General features: G+C 43.6%; 1 protein-coding gene across 1 annotated transcript; it reads right to left on the bottom strand.

The window, feature by feature from the left end:
• Positions 1–10046: 10046 nt before the first annotated feature.
• On the bottom strand, positions 10047–24871 carry CLDN11 (claudin 11). Its single transcript, XM_045539650.1, has 3 exons — positions 24453–24871; positions 20774–20938; positions 10047–11316 (listed from the first exon to the last, which is right to left on the bottom strand). Exons 1-3 carry the CDS (start codon positions 24676–24678, stop codon positions 11084–11086), a joined length of 624 nt encoding a protein of 207 aa, XP_045395606.1. The 5' UTR covers positions 24679–24871; the 3' UTR covers positions 10047–11083.
• Between the last annotated feature and the right edge of the window lie 498 nt (positions 24872–25369).

Here is a 25369-nt window from a genome sequence, read left to right as displayed (position 1 = left end):
TTGGCCAATTTTCTACATCCATAAGAAAGGTGCAAGGCTGGAGGAAGATCTAGTTAAAGTTGATATGTCTTTATAGATCAAATATTCTGTAACCTCTTATCTTTAATCTGTGCAATGATGTACTTCTGTTGGTATTTTATTTTTCCCTTTCAGTCAGGGTGTAACTTTCCAAAGTAGATTAAAGATGACAATGATAAGAAACTAATACCATCATTACTCATGAGTACCTGACTACCCTCTAGACTGTGAGTTATTTGAGGGCTGAGACTGTCTTTGTGCTTGCTTTTTGTACCTAGTGGCTAATGCATGGCTGGCACATAGCAAGTGCTCAATAAATGTGTCCCTAATTAATAAACTAATTAACAAATGAATGCATGAAAAAATAATTTTAGCAGATGCTCATAAAACTTATTTTAAGATGATCAAAGTTTTAAGAGTTTATGAATTCTTAAATAATATGCAAACTTTCAAATCTTAATAAAACATCAATAATTTCTAAGGAAGAGCAGATCTAAAACCACAGCACAGCTATGAATCATGTAGCTGGCACCATACCCTGCAGGCCCACATATTCAGAATTCTGCTGTTCTGAGCAGAAGAAAAAATGAGGGAGCTATTTTAATTAATAAAAGCGTTTCAGATTTACTGAAAATATAAATAGCTTTAGGGAAAGAGTTTAAAATGTATAATAATTAATTCACCAGGAAATGGTTCCTATAAAGTGTCCCTTGTTTAGTGATGATTAATTCCTTCCAAAAGCACCCTTTGATGAGATCCCGGGGCAATGGGCAGGGAAGCCAATGTAATAGAAGTTTAATGATTGAATTAAATTTTTGGATACTGGTAAGTATAATGGACATGTGTTAATTTGGATCCTCTCAGTATCCATGTTGTTCTTGTTGTTGTTTGTTTTTCTTTTTTTGTTTTTTTTGTGTTTTTTTTTTTTTTGTTAAAGTACCTTAATTCCTTTGGGGAAGTCTTCCTCTTTCTCACCCTATCCCCTACTCCAGGAAAAGAAATATATATGGAGCTATGACCTGGGCCTGGCCCAATCCCACTAGCTACAGCGATTGGCTCTGGGGCAGGCACATGACCCCTCCAGGCCAATCAGATGCTCCCTTCCTGGTATTCGACTCTTAAGAGAGTGACAAAAAGACTGAACACAGTTAGAGTTCCTTCATCCTAGCAACAGAGCCCTTGCAAAATGGTCTACCTTGTGCCTGCCCCTCTCCTGAGTTTGGTTTTCCTGAAAAATTAAGTTTTCTTCCCTAAAAACCCTGTTTTACTTTCCACTGCCCCAACCCCCGCTGTCAAAAAAAAATCCCTCTTTTGTTTCATTTAGTCAGAGTCTGTTTATCTTACTCATAGCCAAAGACCCTTATTTAAATATTTTTAATAAAGGCCAGATAGGTTTATGAAAGGCCTTGCATGCCAAGCTAAGGCATTTGCATTTCATCCAGTGGGCAAAGGGGGCACATCAAAGAATGACAAGCCAAGCAAGCTCGTGTTGAGATCTTGGTGTTGACAGAGCAGAAGATGGACAGGAAGGAGATGGTGCACGTTGAGGTGTATGGAGACAGTGAGAATGGAGAGGGGAGCAGGTCCCAGGGTGCACAGCTCTGGTAGCATTCGTGAGAAAGGAAGTGGTTTAGAATCCAGAGTCTGGTTTAGGTTCCAAGGAGCAAGCAGAAGAAGAGAAGCAGACTCATCTCTGAACCTGAGCAGTGGAACTGCAGGAGCTTCTGCGTGCTGTCCAAAGCATATCTGGCTCCAGTGGGGAAGGTAGACTTGGGAATCGATTTCGAATCAATGTCCTAAGCAGGCCCATAAGTACTCACTTGTGAAGTATTTACCGGCAGTCTCTCAGACAGTGTCCCCTGCCCTGCCTCATGAGATCTGAGGAGCTTCCAGATTTTGAGGCTCCCTAATCCTTGATCTGCTCTGCCATATCAGATTTAACTACCCATGTGCTCTGAGAACCATTTCCTGTGCTGTGTTCTGTCCACGTTTCCCAGGCTCCCTTGACCTATGGCTGGGTGGTTCAACCAAAGAGAGGCACTGGCAGAAGACTGGTGCCCTCTTTTGCTCTACTTTAGGTGGCAACTTCAGCAGGAACTGGGTCTCTCCCATGGTCCTAGATCCTACAGGACAGCCCTTCCCTCTGTGGTCTCAGCCCCCATGAGGCAGCCCCGGTCTCTCGGTTCTAGTCCCACAGCCCCTCCATCCCCTGGTGATGACTGCCTGCTATTGCTAAACTCCGAGTTACCTCATCATCCTGTTTGATTTCTCTGCTGTTCCATTATCTGAAACCAATTCCCTGTATTAAATTCCCTCTGTTTGAAATCCTAAGGTTGTTTTCCTGAACTCTGACCTAGCCAGCTAGCCAGTAGAGTAGAGGTAGAGAGGGAGGAACCGTGGTGGGGGTGAGGAGGGTGTCTGTGGGTTTCAGTTAGGACAAACTTGCCCTGCATGGGTTTACAAGCAGTAGCCCAAATGTGAGCCCTCCTCAGGCTTCAGGTCCAAGCCAAAGCGTTTAGGAATCCCTCAGTCAGAGAGGACTTTTTTGATTGAAAGTGACAGCAACTCACCTCAGACTAGCTTTGGCCCAAAACGATGGTGCAGGCTCCAGGGTCACCTAGAACCAGAGACGTGAACATTGCTGGGCTCCCTGCCCTCCATCTCTCATCTGTGCATCCTCTCCCTTCCTACAGATGAGCTTCTGCACCAGCTTGACAGATGCCATGGGTGCCGGGAACTCTTCTAATTAGAGAAGAAGTGTCTCCTCTCATAACCTCAGTCTGAAAAATGCCAGGAGAGAATGTGATTCACCTGATTTGGGTAGCACATCCATCTTCCAGACCTAACAGGATAGCAAAGGAGAAGGGTCCTGGTCCCATTCAGACCACATGGCTAGTGAAAGAAAAGGTGCAACACCCCACGGGAAGAGGAGAAAACTAACTTGGAAATTGTGGGAACTGCCTCTATAACCACCAGAGTATCTGCCAGATCAGAATTATTTTGGTTGCAATTGAAGGAGCACAAGAAAAGTAAAGGGGTCGGTGAGAATATTGGTTTGTATAACCACAGGGCATTTGTGAAGCTGGACTCAGAAACAATGGAACCTGGTCCCGTATGCCATAAAACTCTGCTCTTCACCTTCTATTTCCCTCTGCATTTTAGCCTCATTTTCCCGGACCTGCTTTTTCCACACAGCTGGAATGACAGCTGCTGAGAGCTTCCAGTCTCACGTCTTCCCAGTTTGGCTATCAGAGATGAATGTGCTCTGACCCACAACTCCAATAAAGGGCGGGCTCTGGCAGGTCCAGTTTGGGTGAAATGCTGCCCTCTTGGGCCGGCCAGTATGCTCAGAGCACTGAGGTACTGTGACTGGCCCAGCCTGAGTTAGGTGCTCACTCCAAGGCCAGAGGGGAGAGGTCAGATGAGACAAGGGCAGCTCTCATTCTGATGGAATGGCTAGCTCAAGAAGGAGCAGTTCCCCAAGACCACAACCCCTTCATTTAGAGCCACAGGAAATGCTCCCTAGCACTATGGCCTTGGGCAAATCATTTTACCTTTCTGGCTCCCAGTTCCTCCATCTGACTAGTCTTTCTGTAATGTTCTGTCCCAGCACCCATAGTCATTGAACCTTTTTCTGGGGACTCATTTAAAATGCAGATTTCCAGGCACCATCCCCAAACACTGCCTCCGTGAATCTGCATTTTCCTGAATGAGTCACATGCAGATGACCCCCACACCACTGGAAATAATGGCTAGAACGACTCGAGGTCCTCGCTGAGGCACTCTATGACTGAGGCAAATCTGAGCTCTGTTCTGGTTTGGGAAAGGCCAAGGTGAGGGAGAGGGGTTTGTCATAACCCCAAATGGAAGGCAAGAGCCACATCCCCAGGTCAGCCCTGCGGCCTGGGATGCCCGAGTGAGGTTCCCTAACTGTGAGGGGGAGGTTCTGCCCTGCTGGTGGAGGCCGGAGCAAAACCAAGAGAAACACTCAAGGCCTTGGCTGTCCTGTGTCACAAATGCTCTACTCCCCGACAGTCCTGGCCCTCTCACACCTCCAAAGCTCTCCTACATGTGCATTTTCTCAGAACTTTTGTTAAAACAGTAATAAAAAATATTACATAGCAAAAGAGCCCAGGTAAATTTTCTTTCTAGCATAAGCACAGGATTAACGTCTAGAAGGCTTGGGAAAAGGGCATGTGATTCATTTTGACCTTGCTTTGTTTTTGTCTCAATAGATTATTTTTCGTATATTATGGTGGGAGCAAAAAAAAATAAACAACAATGCTTAGCTAACAAAACTCCCAGAGCTAACCAGGGGCTATTAAAATCACAATGTCCCCACCGCAAAATCTGCCAAAGACAAACACTCCACACTTGTCCCTGTCAAGTTGACCAAAGTCAACTGAAGCAGAATCTCAGTGCAGGGCAGGCAGAACCTCGGTCCCCAGCCTCCCCTTTGCAAACCTTCTCTCCCATTATGAATACTTTTGAAATTTTTGCATCATCCATTTATTAAAAGTATTTTCTTACATAATTCCATATCAACATAATGGAAAAAATTAAATATCTCAAATAATTTCAAAAGAATAGCGTATTGAGTTGATATACTGCATCCTATCATTAGCCCTGGGGAAACTAGTCACCCTCTCACCAAAAAATAAGCTGTTCTTAAAACACTGCCTGGAATATATAATCCAGCAACTCCTTTCTAAGAATTTATTCTACAAAGATCATCATGTGTATGTGCAAATATTTACCTATGAGAATGTTCATAGCAGCCAAGAGTGTTGGCTGGCACCTGTAATCCCAGCACACTGGGAGGCTGAGGTGAGAGGATCTCTTGAGGCCAGGAGTTTGAGACCAGCCTGGGTAACATAGTGAGACCTCTCATCTCTATAAAAAAAATTTGTTAATTAGCCAGGTGTGGTGGCACACATGCTTTTAGTCCTTGGGAAGCTAAGGCAGGAGGATTGCCTGAGCCCAGGAGTTTAAGGCTGCAGTGAGCTATGATTGTACTATTGCACTCTAGCCTGGGAAACAGAGCAAAACCCTGTCTTAAAAAAAAAAAAAAAAAGGGAATGCCCATGGCAAAATTACTTAGAAGAAATTAGAAAGGAACTAAAACAAAATAACTAAGATATTCTTGCAAATGTACTGAGTAAATTATGGTACATCCAAACAATAGAATACTATACAGATATTAAAAGTTTTGTTATAGAAAAACACTTAATTATATAAGAAAATGTTGTCCATACATTAAATTTTTTAAAAGCAGTTTACAAAATTATAGATAGATTATGTTAGAGTTTTTGTTTTAAAATGAAATGTTGGCCAAGAATATATACAAAGAAATTACTTTAATGATGAAATGGTGGGTGATTTTTTATTTTCTTATTTGTATTTTTCCACATCATTCAAGTTTTCTGTAATGAATATATATCACTCAATAGGTGTGATTTAGACAAGTTAAATAACCTCTCTCTGCCTTAATTTCCTCATCTGTAAAATGGGAGTAACAATAGCTCATGAGGGTTGTTGTGAAGATTAAATGTATATATAAAGTACTGTGCTGTGCCTGGCAAAGAATAAGCTTTCAATAAATATTATCTATTACATTATGATTATTTTTACAACCAGAAAAAAAATGTGACTTTTAAAAACTAAATTTTCCAGTAAACAAACTTCTAGAAGCCAGATTAGTGAGACCAATAAGTATATGAGTTCAAAGAGGACAGTGATGGTCCTAGGCACTAACCTGGCAGCCTTGTATTTTATATATAAGCCAGTTTTACCATCAATCTAAGCCTAGAAACCAGGCTGAAAGGCAAGGAAGTAGCCCTTTCTCTGCCTGAGCTGCCCAGGCCTCAGACGCAGGACAAGGGCACCAGCACACACAGGGGCACGGGACTGTGGCTGGCACATCTCTTTTCCCACAGTTACCCAATATACTCCTAGCTCTCCCCACCTTCCCGTATGGGGACTTCTTCTCAGGAAAGAGAGGAATTCCATAGTCTTTTGCAAGCAAGGTGTCAGGGACTGATACAGCTTAATGCCTGGTTCTCTAAGAGCTGAGCAGTGGTGGGCTGGCAGAAGTTCAACGACTGGCTGGAAAGGGGAGTGTTGGAGAAATACCTGATTTGTGGTCTTTTGTGATTTCTGTGGCATAAATATCCTACCATGGCTGTTATCAAGTGACCAGTATGACATCAACTGGTTCACAAAATTCCTGAAAACTGTTGGCTTTCATGAGCCAGCACTAGTGGGCTCAGGCATACGACTGGGTGTTTATATTTTAATGAGGAAAAAACCTGAAGCCAAAAGCATTATACCAGTATTATTGACCAGAGAGGTTCCAGAATTATCTTGAAGAGCAAAGAAGCATCCCAGCATCTTCCACAAGAGAGGCACCACTTACATTGCATATGTCCAAGCATGGCCTGCATTTCAGCAGGACGTAAACTCCGGCAGCTAGTTACTCCAGGTGTGAGTCTAGGACCAGCAGCGTCAGCATCCTGTAAGAGCTTGTTACAAAGGCAGAATCTCGGGCCCAAGCCCATGTCTGCTGATTCAGAATCTGCGTTTTAACAAGATCCCCAAGTGATCTGTATGCACATTACAGTATTTTTTTTTAATTTCAGCATATTATGGGGGTAAAAATGTTTAGGTTACGTATATTGCCTTTTCCCCTCCCCCCCATTACAGTTTTAAATGCACAGCTGTATCTTCCAACATAAGAGAAATAGAGAGACATATTTGTTTTAATTAAAGAAAGCTCCCAACTGTAGCAATCAGGGGCTCTTTGGAATGTAATCTGGATGTAAGCTATAAGAAATTTTTACCTTGTACAATCCTCTAGAAATGACTTAACATTTCCACATTTTGCATTTTAACAATGGGGCATGGAGCAGTGACAAGTCCCTCCATCTCCACTCCCTCCCCCGGCCACAGGGCCACAAAGCCTGAGCTCTGAGATTCTGCGTGAGGTAGAGAAATATAGATTCCTCAAGAGCTGCTATTCAAGCCATAAGCAGCATGTGCCAATGTTCCACCCACAATCCTGGTTCAGTCTCCATTAAGCTGCACATCTGGCTGTCACACACTCTTTTGTGGGGCTATCTCAATGGCAGCACTGATGCTGCCTGTCCCCAGGGCCAGTCCCACAGTGGCCTCCCTGTCCTCCCAGCATGTGATGTCATGAGCATGAGTGTCCTGCCAAACATTTAAGATGTTGCAGTTCACATTGTGTACATTGTATAGAGAAACACTGACACGCAGATTTTCTTTTAATTAAAAAAAAAAAAACAGGGCAAAATACAACCAAACCTTGTTCTATTGTTACCCCAAACCACCAATTCGCCACAAATATGTAAATTGTATTCTTGAAGTACACAATCTTCTCTTTCTGTTGCTGTCATTCTATCTAACATCCCTAGATTCAGAGATTCCCTTGAAACGTTCTTCCTTCTCATTTGGGTTCTATAAAATTCTTGGAAAGTGCAAGCTGGACTGGTTCACTTTCAAACCAAAGATCCCCTGCATGTGGTCTCTTCAGAATAAGCTAAGGAGAGAGGGTGAAGCCTGGTGTAAGTCTCACAAGCATTTCAGCTCTGATGACCATCAAAGAGGGATGACAATAGCTGCACTACAGAAAGGCATGAGAAAGAAGCCCTGCTGCTCGCTGTTTCTCGAAGTGTGTGGAGGCCACCCCCTCAGAATTGCTGGAGTACACAATACAAATTTAGATTCTCAGCTCTCAACCCACATCTACTGAGTTGGTCTGTAGGGTGAAGAGTGAATCTCCAATTTAGCTGGTTCTGTAGCAGTGATTCTTAAATCGGAAAACTAGGGCTTTAGAGTTACATAGACATAAATCCCTTTTAGTTCTATAGAGTGGCTACGTGACCTTGACAAAAAACCTAAATTCTCTGCATCTCATTTTTCTCATCTACAAAATGGGGAGTGCAGGGAGGATTAAATGTATGAAGTTACTGACATGAAAGGTCTCAACAGCGTGAATTCCCTTTTCCCTGTTACGTAGGCGGAGGACTCTGGGTCTGCCCTTTCACGTGCGATTGGCAGTCATCGTCTTCACCTGGGTGAAGATTTTATAACTCTTTAGTAAATTGTAATTGCCAAGTTCTAATGGAACTCTAATGGGGGCAAATATTAATCAAAATAACCAAGACTGAATCCCTCTTGATGATTACTGAGACAGAACCTGCTGTTCCACAGCTGTGCTGTCCAGTCCAAAAGCCTCCGGCCACGTGTGGCTATTGGGCACTTGAAATATGCCTAGTGCAAATTAAATTGAGACGTGCCGTGTCAAATACCTACTGCAATCCGAAGATGTAATACAAAAAGAAGGTCATGAAATATCCTGTCAATTGATCACATGTCGAAATGATAATATATTGGATGTACTAGATCAAATAAAATATGGTAAAATTAATTTCACTTATTTATTTTTCACTTTTTTAATGTGGCTACTAGAAAATTTTAAATTACATATGTGGCTCACATTGTATTCCCATTGGACAGTGCTGTTCTAGAGGAACATCTCTTCTCCCTCAAACTGATAAACTCTAACACTAGAGTTATGACCTACAAAAACGGGGTTCCCTGATTGTCAGACAATGGTCAGCTTGGAGAGATTTGGGGTCTTTTTTCTCACACTGCAGAGAAAAGTGGGCTTGTGCAGCACACCCCATCATGACAGAAAGCAAGCGGCAGCCTTAGGGATGGAGCTAGGTGAGTAAAACTGTCCGTAGGGGAAGAGAACTACTTGAAGGTGCTTCTGATTCAAGCTGATGTTGTGAGGACAGGGAACATGGAGACCTAAAGCCTTGCCTGTCCACTCCTCCCAGTGGAGCGGAGCTTTTTGCTCCATTCATGTTCACAGTCATTATGCCCTGACAAGTTTAATGAGGTAGGAAGGGTCCTCCAATATAATCACATGACTTATATCTTTAGAAAAACTATATTATAGCTTAGCAAATATTTTAGTCAATATAAAGATAATCTTTTCTATATAAGTAACATAGAAATAGTTTCCACCAGGTTATAATCTAATGTATGCACAGTTCTGCAAAATGACCAGCCCAAATGGATATTTCCAAAGAGGAAATGTTTACCAATTATTATATTATCAACTAATGAAATTAGTATTTTATTTGGAAAAAGTCTGCCAAAATAGATTGTAATCTGTTTTCTTAGAGCAAGCCCATAAGTTTTGGGGGTAGGGAGTGGAGGGGTGAGATAGGGTCTCACTCTGTCCCAGCTAGAGTGCAGTGGCATCATCATCACTCACTGCAACCTCAAACTCCTGGACTCAAACAATCCCAGCCTCCCAAGTAGCAGGAACTACAGGCAAGTGCCACCAGGCCTCACTAATTTTTTCTATCTTTTATAGAGACAGGGTCTCGCTCTTGCTCAGGCTGGTCTTAAACTCCTGGCCTCAAGCAATCTTCCCACTTCTGCCTCCCAAAGTGCTAGGATTACCAGTGTGAGCCACCATGCCTGGCCAAGCCCATAACTGGATAGAGTTTTGGGGATGGAAAACAAATAACAATCAGCTTAACGTGTCTTTGTCCAAAATTTACAAACATCTACATGTATATGTTTGAACAAAATGCGTTTAGATATTACTACTTAAAGAACCCAAAAATATGTTTGTTTAATTCTCTATTTATACCTACCCAATTCCTTCATTGTGTTCAAAGTAGACAAAGGAGTTTAACTGCATAGTGCTTAGAACTTGGTTTCTGATTGCTACCCATTTATCTATGAATTAATGATGTTATAAAGTCACTCCACTTAAATCCAGAGAGCATCTGGGTTATATGTTTATGACTACACATTATCACCATGATACCATGAATAAAAGACAATCTTTTAATTATCCAGGGCAATTCAGAATGACTAGGTCTTGAATCACTGATCATGTTCCTTGGAAATTACCAGTAGAGATGAACAAGGTTTTTTAAAATCAATAATGATACCTCTGGATACAACAGAAGATTGAAGGCCAGTTTTGCAGACAGTCTGTTATTTTATTGCACAGATTTCATTTAAAGAACAAAATGCACCATCAGTGTTTGGAGAGTTTGGGGTCTCAGATACTGATATACCATCAGTGTTTACAACCGTAAAGCCAAATTCAACAGTACAATTTATGTTAAACAACATCACTTCAAGATGGCTCACAGAGTGAAAATAGAGAGGGAAAGGGAAAAAAGCTTTAAAAATGTAAGTTGAAGCATAGGAAAATGTAGTGTTAAAAACCATATCATACAAATCTGAAAAAAATATTTTGTGGAATGTCTGTTAAAGTTATACTCACTTGTACTGTTATTTATTGCATAATTGAAGTCTAGTTGGATCATTTCCTTCATACTGATAAATTGAGAATTTCAGGAAAACCATGGTTATAAAAATGATCAATCTTGAAAAAGTATGTACAGATAAAATGTAAAATCATAAACTAAAAAATATCCCCACGCTTGCCCTCAACTTACAAAAGGGAAACTTTCCCATGAAGAGAAAGTTCCAACGATTCCCCTCCCTCTCCCACCCCATGTCCCCAATTCCATCTTTGTGTATCTCCTCTAAGTAAATGACCTTGGAACTGAAGAGGGGGGAGGAAACAGAGAGGCATCTTTATGAGGCTCCCATTGTCATCTGTAACAGTTTGAAAAGTGTCTTTTATTTCTCTTCCCCACCCCCACCCAACTCAGCAATGTTTGCAAGACATTTAAAATTTAGAGAGAAACAAAATATATACACATAATCTTTTTAATAAAAAACAAAGGGATGCCCAAGAAAAGAGCTAATAGTGGGCAACGCCATAAGAAACACGTGAGGGCATTATATGAGCTAGAGATCTCTTTTAAGGCAACCAAAAGATGGGGGGACGGGGTTAAGACTACGAAATGCCAGACAGGATGCTTTTCTAGACCTTTGGCTTTAGAGCCTGGCAGAGGAGTGGGCTTTCCCCCACTGTGGCAAGCAAACGTAGGGCCATAGGCCCAGTATCAACAGCACCTCCATGGGCAGCCCGCCCGCCCTCTTATACGTGGGCACTCTTGGCGTGAGTCGGGGAGCTGGAGCCCGAAGAATAGTAGAAACGGTTTTCACCAAATGCCTGGGCATCCCCGGCACAGCAGAGGATGACACAGCCGCCCACGAGGCACAGCACAGCACCAATCCAGCCCGCATACAGGGAGTAGCCAAAGCTCACGATGGTGGTCTCACGGTGGGCGCACACAGGGAACCAGATGGTGGCCACGATGGCGCAGAGAGCTGTGGAGACACGGAGAGAGCCGTGACTGGCGTACCCTCCACACACCAAGCCAGCGGGCAGGCCCATTCAGTCCGGATACACACCCCTCTGGCTTCCAACCAGCTCCTAAAACTCTGATACACAGCTGTGCTCCCTTGGCCATCTGAACCTCCAGGTTGGCATCTATAGAACAAGCCGACTAAAAGCTTGGGTCAAACTGCTGGGTCCTTATTTTTTTCAACAGGTGGCAGCGGACACAAAAGAACTGCAAGGTAAAAACCTAGAAATAAATCATTTAATTCTAAAAATGTTTGCAGTTATAATTCTATAGTTATACTTACCTAATTATAATTATACTTACTTGTATTGTAATTATCTCTTTACATGTCTGTTTCTCATTCCAGGCTCTGAGTTCCTTGAAGGCAAGGGCCATGTCTTATGTCTGCAAACTCAAGGTTTAGCTCGGTACCAGGTACCTAGTATGTGTTTAATGTATGCTAATTGAATGACTGAATAACCTGAGCTGTTCAGAGGTGAGAAACAGGATGATGTCTACCTCAATTTTCCACTCTATTTTTTCAATTTGGTCAATTCACATTACAAAAGCCTGGAGAAGCTATGAAATTTCTCTTGCTGGAGTGTATATGACTAGACATCAATGGAGTAGCAGACAAGAATATGAGTTTGTATCATGCTTTTCACAATCAAAAAATCCCAACACAAAATCCCAATGGGTAAAAGAATTCACCCATTCAAGTGTTTTGTGGTGATGATATTTGTTGTGAGGGGTCAAAATGGTAGAACTTTATTTACGGCCCTGTACCAATCAGTCTAACCTTCCGATCAGTTTAGATTTTATAGAATAAGATAAGAAATAGCTTCTATGTCATTTAGTTCTTCACCTCTTTATAAGCAAAGTAACAAAAGAAGGGCAGGCAGTAGCTTATAGACTTAAAAAATGTTTTTAAACCTCTAGACTAGCACTGCCAAATAGAGTAGCCAAAGGCTACACGGGGCCATGGAACATGTCATGAGGCTAGTGATATGAAGAACTGAATTTTGAATTTCAATTTTAATTTGAATGGCCACATGTGTCCAGTGCCTACTGTACTAAACAACACAGTTCTAGACAAGTAACTCCATAACATCCTTTGAGATGGCACACTAAAGTTGGCAGACAAAAATAGCAGTAACAATGAGGTTTCCAATTATTAACCATAAAAGCCACCAACAAATTCAAAACAGGGCATTGCATTGCCAGTCTGGTGTTTGCCCACCTGGGGTACCCTTGTCACTTTCAACCCAGCAACTGTTTCTGACTTCTACTCATACTGAGTGATTTTCTAACTTACTCCCTATACCCACAGAGAAGAAATATACTTTTTCTTTAACACAAGCACTCAAATCTAAACTGAAAAAAAGATTTGTCTTACCCATTTTGAAAGACCTTTTCAACTATCTCATTGCATTTGTGTAACTTGTGATATACGTTTTTGTTGACACCAGACTAAGCCCAGCCCCACAAGGTGACTATAGATACACATAAACAGACGCGATTCCTGTCCTAAAAAATATAGATCCCGAGTGGAAGTTAGAAGGAAGAGAGTGAATCTGGGAGGCTTTGAATTGCCCAGATTGGCTTTCTAATAGCCCGAATTCATTCCATTAGTTGTGTAAAGATTATCTAAGAAGCTAAAATCCATCTATATGCTAATGAGTTCCTTCTTCTTAAAGAAGTAAGCACAATCATGCCAGCTTCTGTAATATTTTCATATGCGATACCATGAGAAGATATAGTAAATATTTTCTTTCTATGAATAGAATGTTCAAGAAGACTAGTATTTATCTGAGTCCTCCCTTTCCAGCCCAAGGCTTTGAAAACCTCAGATACGGGGGAAAGTCTTTTTCTTTCTCTTCCTCTGGCCATGGATTCCCATCAGGCAGCTGGGAGAACTGCTTGGCTATTATTATAGTCATACTTTCAACAAGGCACAGAGATAAAGATGCTCTATCAGGACAGATATCCTCTCCTAGAGTGTTTCAGCCAGAGAGAATTGCTAAAGATTCCCCACAGCAATACAGAATCTAGCTACACACCCCTAGACCCCACAAGTGGGCATTCATTCTGCTATAGGCAAGAACAGCAACCTAGCAAGGGTTTCCAAGCACCAGGCTTGTTTAGAGGAAAAACGAGGGGACTGAAAAGCTGAATTCTACAGCAAAAAGAGATTTAATTTCCAAGCAACTGATTTGGTTCAATCCAACCAATTTTTCCTATAAACAATTAACTGGTTTCAAAATAGCTCATGGTTCAAATTAAGTTTTGTATTTTCAATTACTTTGTATTTACACACTCAGCACATACACACACACACATGTATGAAAGCATTCCTCACCTCTAATGTAAACCTAACTTAACTTTCAGATTTGGTTTAGATTTCATAGAATAAGACAAGAAACTGCCTCTAAATTCATTTAATTCTTCCCCTTTTCCTAAGCAAATAATAAAACAAGGCTGTCAGGCTCAATATCCCAAAAGTAGCCATCAGGCTTGGTTTTGAGTGTTTTGAGGATTTTGTTAGATTTTATTCCAATATAATTAATTAGCAAAAGGAAAAAGCAGAAAAATGTCTAAATATTTATCCAATGAATCTCACAGGGCTGAATGAGTGAATGGGTGGACAGATGGAAGGACGGAAGGATGGATGAGATGAAGTCTCATTTCAATTCTACTTTCTACTTCATACACACTAAAAACTGACTTCCAAAATCATAAAACCTTATTGTGACTTTAACGCACTGAAAGTCACAAGCTCATCATTTACCTCATTAAAGATTTTCTTCTTTCATAATTCATGCAAAATGAAGCAAATGAGCACCAGCAGGCTCTTTACTTCCTAGTAGACAAATGATCCCTGGGTGGAATTCCTGTGGCTCTCAAAGATGAACCACATCAAAACCGCTAAAAAATGACAGACTACCACACAACATGAAAGGAAATGAGAGGCTCACTGGAAACAGTGACCTTTGATTGAACTCAAAACGAAAAATGTTTAGAAACCAAAAAAGGAGAATTTACTCAAGTTCAGCAATGGTTTGAAGGGAGGAAGGGATATGTTTTGACTGGTAAAGTTAAAAATGCAAGTCAAATCATTACTTAACTTAAAAAATGTGAAATAGTAATAGAGCTGGGAACAATTTTTGGCTTTCTTAAAGACACAAAAATCCTGCCACATTTATTTTTATTTGCAGATTCCCCCCAAAAAAGAGTTTCAAATGGTTCTCTTAGTTATTAGGGGAAAATAAAATGTTTTTCTGAAAAGTCATAGTTACCTTAAGTTAAAGAAAACTGAAGAACTATAAAGGGAATTTGGGTTATTTTCTTTTTACCATCATCAAAATTTATTTTTAAATTAAGTCTCTAAAAACAAGACAGAGTAATTTTAGCAATCAGATTTTTCAGTCTCTTTCTCCTCTTTTACCTTCAGAAGATGTAGTAGTTAACTGCACAAAGGCGGGGGGAGTGGGATCTGCCATTTGTTTTTGGGAAATGGAAAGTAAAAATTAGAGTTATTCTCAGCTAAAAAGGAAAAGAAGGAAAAGAGGGAAAGGGAGAAGAAAAATTCACCATGTAGAATTCACCAGATTCACCTGGCCTTCATCCTCTTGTAAGTAAGATTCCTTATTCTTCAAAGAATAAAATTGTTTGCCTCTTTTGAGACCAACTTTCAAATAATGTAATACAGTGTGTTCTTTAATTGGTAGGATACACCCTTGATAAAAGTTAACAATGATCTTGACGTCATCAAACACAGAAAATATTTGGGAAGATAATTTTATTTTATTTATTTTTTATTTTTATTTTTTAAGAAACAGGGGTCTAGCTCTGTTGCCAAGCCTAGAGTGCAATGGCATGATCATAACTCACTGCAGCCTTGAACTCCTGGGCTCAAAGGATCCTCCCACCTCAGCCTCCCAAGTAGGTGGAACTACAGGCATGTGCCACCACACCTGGCTAATTTTTCATATTTTTGTCTAGATATGGGGATCTCACTATGTTGCCCTGGCTAGTATTGAACTCCTAGGCTCAAGTGATCCTCCTGTCTTGGCCTCCCAAAGTGCTGGGATTACAGGCATCTGATTTAGAAGGCAATTTTAGAGCAATGAAATGGAAGTGTAGTTTTTAAGCTCTTTAGAGATTCAATGACACATGACAATATATGGAGTTAAATAAATGTGAGGAAGTTAAAATTGATACAGGTGTGTTTGACTTTGGAGGTAACTTCTGAGAGAGAGAGAAAGAGAAACAAACAGGTAAGAGACAGAGACAGACAAGATCACCAGACACTGACATTTCTTCCTTCTCCAATGAACACCTCTTTTCAGGTTTTGTCACTTTTCACCAAAAGGACTTTTTAAAGCATCATTTCTAGCACAGAGCAAAATTGAGATTTGCTTTAAAAAAATCTGGGGACTGAAGAAATGGAGACATAGAAAGATAAAGCATATAATCCATGAGTAGATCATTACAGAGAAGGAGTTTGGGTTAGGGGGGAAGTTATTACACTAACCTGTCTAATTTTATATAGGCTTGAAATTTTCCACAATAAGAACATTTTTAGGCTGGGCTCGGTGGCTCACACCTGTAATCTTACAACTCTAGGAGCCTGAGCCAGGAGGATCACTTGAGCCCAGGAGTTTGAGGCTCCAGTGAGCTATGATGACGCCACTGCACTCTAGCCCGAGCAACAAAGCAAGATCCTGTCTCAAAAAAAAAAGTTTTTAAAGACCTCCTCCACCTAACATTTTACAATGCATTGAACATTGTACTGTCTTCTACAATCAATACTATTATAACATATGACCTAAGTAGCAATTAACTTTAGCTTTTCACAAGGAAGCCAGTTAAGGCAACAAGTAATGAGATTTCCAATGAGCTGTTGGTTGGAGTTATATTTACTTGTTGTTTTCCTATCATTTGAAATTAAAAAATGTTTAGCTTTTCTTTTTTTAATTTGTCATTCTCTAAAATATTGACTTAAGAAAACACAGCTACAATCATCAAATCAATAGAACATTTGAGTACCTTATTTTCCTGGCCTGATTTCAACATTTTTCCCTTTATTTCTATTCCATGCATCATTATCATTTTTCCCCTATAGCCTTTTTAAAAAGGTAGCCTTGTCGTTATTTGTTAATCTTTTTTAATCACGGAATTCAGACATAGGAGGAACTCATAAAGCATTTAGTGCCTCCCATTTTACTGATGAAGTCATTTTTAGCCACAATCATACTAACATGCCACATCCTTTCCACTGTCCATATGAAGTTTCATTTAGATTAAGGACTTGTTTGTATAAAACTAATGAGTTCAGAGGAAGAGTTTTCCTAACTGTGCTCTAAAGCCCTGGGATTACAAGCATCCCACTGGGAAGCATCCAAGGACTCCTTTTCCCTGTAGGACATCGGATTCTGTGTGCATGACAAGTTCAGTGTGGCCTGCCTTTGCACCTACCCTGTGATTTACTGCAATTTCGCTATTAACCTGGAAGTTCCAAAATAAAATAACTTTTTCCCACAAATAAGGAAGAAGATGAAAATATTCCACTTAGAAAGTACACATCCTTACCTTCCATTGCCTACCACAATCCCTAAAAATGCCCAAATATTTTCTAGCTTGTAGCAAGGTGAGAATGAGACTGAATCAGAACTAAGATTCAGAGTTTTCAGTAGGGTAGCTTAATGTGGCCTTTCATAATGGAATAAGCAAAAACTCTATCGATAGCCACACTCTGGTTTCTGCAAAGTAAACAAAGGAAATATTTCCATTAGGACAGGATAAAAGGTGGTATTTCCAAAAAAAGGTTATTGCATTCCCTTACCAGTTTCATGTGTGAAGATGACCCTGAAGAAATCAGATATGATTAGAAGAATATCCAGTGCCCTCTGGGTTAGATCACTATTTCCTCTAACCAACAATAGTAATAATAATAGCAACCATTTATTGAACACTTACTATGTGCCAGATACCATGCTAAATAATTTCCATACATCATCTCACTGATCTTACCAACCCATGAAATAGGCATTATTGTTCCCATTTTGTAAAAAGGATCAAGACATTAAGTAACTGCCCTAGTGCACAGAGCTAGAAAGTAGTAGATTCTAGATTCAGTACAGTTACAACGGTCTGACTCCAACTGCTAAGATAAAACAATTCAGGGCACAGGCACCTCCTGCCTTGGCAGGGACCCTTGAAAGGCCATGGACAGAGTAGCTTAGCCTTAGATCCACCCAGATCTGAGGTGCCTGCTGCTCCAGGTGCTACTCATCTGGCTTAAGAAGCCAGCAGCATCAGGCTCCTATTTCTTCCCCCACAGCAGGAACCGAATCCTCACACCATTAAACTTAGACTGCTGAGAAGATAAAGTTGTACGACAGACAGTTTTTTTAAGCTTTCAGAAAAATAATTACAGGTTTTCAGGATCAGGAAACACTGAGGTTAATTAATAGTGTTGACAGTTTTCACACCAAGAGTAGCTGTAACACTGTCCAGTTCCCAGGCCCCCGAGCCCCAGGGGTGCCTCATCCCCTGTGGTCAGCACCCACACCTCAGCTGGAGCCCCATTCGGTGACCCTGGGACCCAGCACAGGCCCACACTGGCTTGTCCCCAGAGAGTGGCAGAAACCAGCCGCAGCAACACAAAGGGAGCCTTCACTCTCTGTCGCTCCTCCCCCCTGCTCCCCCCCACTGCCAACAGGGGAAACAAGGCACTCAGGGCTCCGTGGTGAGAGAACCTAGAGGAGCCCGCAGGTGCCACACTTAGACAATGAGCTTTACATTTCCACAGCTAGCTCGCTCCAGTCAAAACAACAGCCGACCCACCGAGAAACAAATCCAGACGGGAGCAAAGAGGAGGCAGACAAAACTGGAAATGCAAAGCTGTCCAAGGGCCATGCAAAATGGTGAGTGTCCATCCAATGGTGAGTGACTGGAAAGGTGCAGCCTCCTTGGTGGGGTCAGAAACTTGAGGCCCAGTTTCCCCCACAATTTCACTCCAGCCAGGCAAATAGGGACTGAGGGACTCACACCCACCACCTGGCCCCCGCTCACCTTCCTCATCTATGATTCTATCTACACCAACCCACTTTTAAAAGATAAAGAAAAACTAATTCAATTAGTTTTTGAAATTTCAAACCACTGGTTGCTTTTTTTTATTTACATACAGGTTCTCTCTCTGTTGCCCAGGCTGGAGTGCTAGTGGCACTGGAATGGCATGATTATAGATCACTGTAGCCTCAAATGCTCAAACTCCTAGACTCAGGTGATCTTCCCTCCCCAGCCTCCCATGTAGCTGGGACCATGCCCAGCTGGTATTTCAATTTTGGTAGAGATAGAGTCTTGCTATGTTGCCCAGGCTGGTCTCAAACTCCTGGCTTCAATCAATCCTACCGCTTGGCTTCCCAAAGTGCTGGAATTACAGATGTGAACCACCGAGCCCAGCTTGCTTTTTTTTTTTCTCTTTTCCGTGACCCTGGTTATTCAACTAAACAAGTCAGTTGTTTTTAGGGGTTTCTTTTTAAAAACCAATTCATCTACATGTTTGTTTTTGTGCCTCTATTTTCCACTGGGTTTGTTTGTTTATTTTAATATATTCTCTTACTTGTGGAAACTGTGACTCTCATATGGAAGATCAGAATTTCTGAAGATGAGCACCTAACACAACAGACCCATCCTTTTGGCTCTGCCATCATCAGAGACCAAGAGAGCCTTCAGGGGCTTCCGTGAGAACGTGAGGAAAGTAACAAACAACAGCAAGTGTCTAGGATGAGAAGGGTTCGTGTGGATTCTGCAAACCCAGTTGACTTTTAGAGCTTTGGCCTTCCCATTGGAAAGGGAATTGAACACAAAGATCTGACCGCCGAAAAGCCCACAGGAGGGAGGGCCTGTGAGTTAGATAAAGCACAGGACACTGATTATGTGACTCGTGTGTGTGGTGCTGGCACACAAATTCTTTGTGGCTGGAATCAAAATTTCCATGCCCAGATTCTTCTTTGGAAATTACAGTGGTCTTTTCACTCCTGTTATACACACACACACACACACACACATACACGCACACACGCATACACACCCTCTCCCGCTGAATTCTCCGTGGCTTCACAAACCCCTGAAAACCTCCATCCCTCTGCAGTCCTGGGAAATAGCACCTCACCTCTCATGTCCCCTCAACTCATGGGTGTCACTGTGTGGGAGAAGGCTCCAGGTGGGAGGTGACCATCACTAAGTGCCATTGACCCACACAGACCCCCTCCCCCTCAAGCACATGATCTGACGTGCTGATTTGGGGATGTGAATTCCTTGTCTCAGGAGAATGTGACTCTATGTCTAACCCATGTCCAAATCAGTTTCCTCTCACTGATATATATAATTTGCAACGAGAGCTGCTGTTCTTATAATTCATATCCTCTATTAGGATTTAGAATGCACTAAGAGAATTAGCATCCAAGAAAAAAAAACAGAGAGAAATGAAATCCCTGAAGAGATTCCATAGGTTGTTAAATTGAGCCCTGTTGTGTGCAGGTGTAATCAGCAAAACCAAATGAGCACATGCCATTTCCTTGTCCTGGACTTTCCTTCCTGCGATCCATGACCTGACCACCTACTCTTCAAGTCGCAGGCTCATCTCTGGGTTCTTCTGCTCTAGAACCTCATTGGAAATTCATCCAGTCTAGGTTAGGTGCCTTCCTACGCGTGTGCACAGCCCATGTATCTTTGTTAGATGAGCCCACACCACCTTCTATCGAGATGGCCAGGTACACTCAGAGCAGAGACTGCCTTTCCCCCGGTATCCCCAAGGTCTACCACAGAGCCTGACCCATGTGCTCAGGGAAGGCTTACTGAGTAAAAGATGGAATCCTCACCTGGTGACCTACCATCCTCAACACCTTACTTTTCTCTCACCCTCCTCTTTCTCTATTCTTTCTTTATATATTGAGGTTCTCAATCTTGGCCGCACATAAGCATCAGCTAGGGAGCTTTCAAAAAATATCTTTGCCTGGCCTGATCCCCAGAAAATTCTGATTCAATGACTTGCTGTGGGACCTGGGCATGGGTGTGCCAAAAGGAATTCCACTGTGAAGCCTGCGTAGAGAGCCACCACATAGCTCTCTTCTGTCCTTCTGGTCTTTCCCTTAGGTATATCCTGCCCTTAAAATATTTTTCTTTTTCTTTTTAAACTAATTTTTATGTTCGGTGACCCCCACCCACCCCCTACACCAAACATTACTAATCCCTCTGTGTGAACTGGCTGTGAAATACAAAGGGATATGGATTGTGGGGGGTCCCTTCCTCAGGGGAGTCATTCTACTCCCCTTCACATTTCTCTTGAACTCGATGAAGCATCAACCAGCCACAGGATTTGAGATTCCCCAGGTTCACTCAGAGTCGGGGTGCCATAGAGAAAGCTGTCTTACCCAGCAGAATGAGCATAACACCAGCCAGCTGGGCTCGCCTGTACTTGGCCACACCAGGCTCGTGGCCCATTCGGATGCAGGGCAGAACCGTCAGCAGCAGCAAAATGGCCGGCAGCCCCAGCACTGAGGCAGCAATCATCAGGGCTCGGCAGGCCTGCACGTAGCCTGGGAACAAGAGAGCAGACAGGATGGGGTTAAACCAGGGCCCTCTCAGTTCCTCAGCCCTGCCTCACGGGAGCTGAGCACCACCTCCCTTCTTCCCTCTTGCCCCATCTCGGGACTTAGAATGTGTTGTCCAAGATCGCTAAGCACTTTCAACTTTTGAAGCAACTCAGCAAGAAGGGGTCTGGAGAGACTAAATGGGGATCCCCAGTTTAGACCACTTGGCCAAGCCTCCAGGACAGAGGGGCCAAGCATCTATTTACATTATTATATCACCTTGTGAATGTTCAAATGAAAACTCAAATCTTCCAATGTCTTCTGGGATGGCGTATGTTGGTTCCAGTCTGCTACTGATAGGCTCTACCCGTGTGATCTTGGGCAAGTTACCTAACTGCTATGTCTTACTTTCCTCATCTATAGAGTAAAAGTACTAATAGTACCTACATGTCTCTAATAGAATTCTACTGAAAATTAAATCAGTTGTTTCATGCAGTGCTTAAAACAGTGCCTATACCAAAGACTCAAAAAAAAAAAAAAAACCGGGTTAGCTATTATTATTGGTGTTAATAGTCTGTGTCTATGCAGTACTTTTATCTCCAAGTGTACTAGGTGATTTGTTCTAACCGTGTGCTTTTAATTCACACTGGTATGAATCGTGTATGGCCCTAACCCAGACTAAGCCAAGACTCGGGCTTCCTCTCTTTGCTGTCTCCCCAGACGCTGCTGTCCTCAGAGATCTTGCCACCTGTAGGCGGTTGGGCTCCATCTCCTGCCTCACCCACAGTGCCCTGGGAATGCTTCCCCAACTGCCCATCGTCATTGCTTAACAGACATCTCTCCAGCCCTGGGGATTCCTGGAAGGCAGATACCTGCCTGGGTGTAGGGAGTTAACACAATGTCCACAATAGATCATGGAAACAAACAATTACGAATGAAGGAATAGTGAATTGCATAATAAAAGAGTGGAGCAAAACTAACTGAACTTTATACTGTCAAATAAAATGCCAAGTAATGACTTTATTAAGAAACAGAATACAGTATGTGCAACACTTATATAGAATCAATCTGACAAGATGCTAGAATTTCACATACTGAAATTTATTGATTCCCTTTTAAATTTAATGTTTCTCATTAAAACACTCTCCCCCTTTTAAAGAAAAAAAAAAGGTTGCATTTATTATTCTCCCTTTCTAGCTCAGAGGGTGAGGCAGAGTTAGTGACAAAGCCAAAAAATTAGCCCCAACTTCTTCCTCACACACCAGGACCCTGATTTGTGCACAAAGACCCAACTTCAACATTGTCTTTTAGCAAGGTATGTTTTGCCAGAACTCAGACTTCACAAGGGTCCTCTTCCAACCACTGCCCATCTCAGCTCCTTCAGAATTAAGGATAGTCAGTCAATCAAGTATCTGCTAACTTGAAGTTCCCCAGAAAGGAGCCACAGGAAGTCTGAAACTCAGCCCCTGACCCAGCCCTACGCTCTTGCAGCTTGTAGGAGAGCCAGTGTGGACACAAAGGAGGCAGTCAGCTAGCAACAGAGATTCTGAAATTCATAGCACTGGCTGTCCACGTGCTACAGCGCCAAGGCCATGTCTGCAAATCAAAAGATGGAGACTGAGGACTGTTCCTGTCCCCACCCAAAATATGAGGGACAAGAGAGCAGGAAATCAAGCCCTCCCTAAAACACACTCCCCTCTGAGGGATGATCATTGTTCTCTGAAAAAAAAAAAAAAACACTTGGTACTGAATGCTTAGTAAACTTCAGGGGAAGGAAGCAAAGAGTAACTTTATGCTTCAGTCAAATGTCCCTACAAATACTATGCCCAGCTTTTAATAAAATATTATAGCTACCATTTATGGAGCATACGCTATATCAAAAAAGATTTGCATTTCTTATTTAATCCTCAAATATTTGAGAAAGCTAGGTAGTTGGTTTGATTTTAATTTTTAAAAGAAAACAACTGAGGTTCATTGAGGTTAGTAATTTGTCCCAAATTGTAAGCCCTAGATCCCGGAGTCTGACCCAAGACAATCAACCCAGCATTAATTGAAACTGGGTCCAGATCTGGGTTCCCACATCTCTGTCCCTCTGAAAGTCCAAAATGAAGAAAAGGATAGTGTAGGGCAGGTCTGATAAGCACTGTGTGCACCTACTGTGTGCCAGAGGAGCTGCTGGGTCCAGAAGAGGATGCAGTGAGAATAATAGAACACCATCTATATATGTGAGGAATTTAAAACGTAGTGGGAGACCTTGACTCAGGGACCACGAACAAAAAACAAGGTGAAACGTGCCCTGGTGGGGATAAGAAACAAGTACTAGGGCAGCAAAGAGGAACGTGGGGGATTCATTCCCACTGCGAGGACTGTGAAATAGGGGTCACTTCGGGGAGTCTTAAAGGGCGAGCAGAGCCTTTGGTGAAGGAAAGACCCTTCTGGGAGAAGGCCCAAAGTGGACGGCTCCCAGACTGGCAGCTTCAGGGCCAGGTTCTCCCCATCTTCAGGAAACGGGACATGCTCTTAAATGCACACAACTCACGAAGACCAGGACGACAGAAGGCAACCTTGTAGGAGCCAGGGCGGGGATGAGCCTTCCGGGCAGGACAGATTCCCAGCAGAAAACCGAGGGGGTGTCCACGACATTACCATTTGCCCAACTGGCCCATGGTTTAAATCTGAATCAAAACTGCAAGTGAAAATGTGGCCCCCAGCCGGCGTCGGGAAAGGAGAAGGCCCGTCTGTTCTTCCCCTCCTCCCCGCAGTCTGAGACATAGCTGGGGGGATGGGTGAGCGGTCTGCCCGCTCTTTCTAACCCATCCAAGTGGTGGAGCGAGAGACGGACGCCCTGCAGCTTCGCGGTGACGCCCCCACGCAGCGGGGGGCGGGGGACTAGGAAACCTAAGACGGGCCCTGGACCGTGTGGAAACCAACCCTCAGATGTGATAAACTGGGCAACCCGGATATGTCCTTGGAAGTGAATCGTTCAGCTGCAGGTTGGGCAGACCTAGGAGGGCCCTAACCTGGCCAGGGCGCCTCGGCCATCCCACTAGGGCTGGGAAACTGAGCCCGAGTCTGTTCAAATCTCCCGAAAGTTTGCGGTTCACTCTTTGCTGCTCCCCTCTGCGGATGGAATGTAACGGGAAAGCAGGGCGCTGCGGGAGGGGAGGCCGGGCAGGGCAGCGAAGTAAGTACTTCAGTTGACAGCGGGGAGGAGGGGACGGTAATTAACATGGACTGTGTTCCTACTAAGTGTCTATGTCTCAGTTCAGTAAATTTTCAAGACGACTTGGCTAGTGTTACCACCGGCCAAATTACCACTGTTATCCCAAACTTCAGATAAGAAAACCAAGGCTGAGAGAGGTTAAGTTCAGGGCTGCCTAGTTCTTCTACAACCAATTGGGACTGGGTGTGTCAAAACCATGCCCAAAGGTCTTCGAGCCCCCAAAATGTTTCTAGGAACGCCGTCTAACCCAGAGCATACGGGATTAGGAGTAGCCTATTGCAAGGTCGGGGTCCTTACCCGGCAGAATGAGGATGTCCACCAGAGGCTTGCAGTGGTACAGCCCCGTGGCCATGACACAGTCAGCCCACAGCCCCTTGGAGCCAAGTTCATCCAGCTTGCGGCACGTGGGGATGGTGTAGCCGCAGGTCACCACCCAGTCATTGGTGGATGTGGTCACGATGATGCCGATCCAGCCCACGAAGCTCGTGACAAAGCCCACCACCTGCAGGCACGTGGCCACCATGGTGGCCGCCAGGACGTCCCCGCGCCTCGTCCCTCACGTCTGTGCCCCGGCCCTGGGCTGGACAGCGCCTGCCCTGGTACCTTTCGCGAGCCGCCGGTGGGCGACGGCCCGAGGCCCGACAGCGGAGGCGGCGGCTGGCTGCGAGAGGCAGCGAGCTCGGCTGCGACCCAGAGGCGGGCGCGCGGCGAGGACAGCGACGGGCGCGCGGCGAGACAGCCGGGACAGCGGCGCTGCTGGGCAGCGCACCCCCGCCCCCTCTTTAAACCGCATAGCCCCGGCCGGCGTGCGCCAATCGGCGACAGCCCCGGGTCGGGCCGGCCAATCGCGGGGCGGGGTCCGAAGTGGAGCGTGGAAGGGACCCGGCCCAACAGAGGGGGCCAGCGGGCCGCCCCGCCGGGCGGGGGCGCGCAGTCCGTGCTGGAAAGTAAAACAGTTCCATGCAGGTCCAAGAAATGGGGAGCTCAAACGGGGCGCGCGCCAGGCGCGAGTTCTGTTCCGCCGCGCGTTACTTCTCCCCTTGCTGCCCGGCTCTCATCTCCGTTTCGCTCCGTCCCTCCCTCTTCTCCCCGCTCGCTCTCCCCGGCTGCTGCGAGCTCCGGGTGCAGGTCCCCCGCGGCCCAGGACTGTAGGGCGGATAACTGCCCTGAGGGACGTGAGTTACTCAGCATACCACAGTTATTAGTAGAAAGAA

This window comes from Lemur catta, chromosome 1, assembly GCF_020740605.2.
Source record: "Lemur catta isolate mLemCat1 chromosome 1, mLemCat1.pri, whole genome shotgun sequence".
Lineage (NCBI taxonomy): Eukaryota > Metazoa > Chordata > Mammalia > Primates > Lemuridae > Lemur > Lemur catta.
The sequence above is the reverse complement of the archived record's forward strand: the minus strand, read 5'-3'. Positions and strand labels throughout refer to the sequence as shown.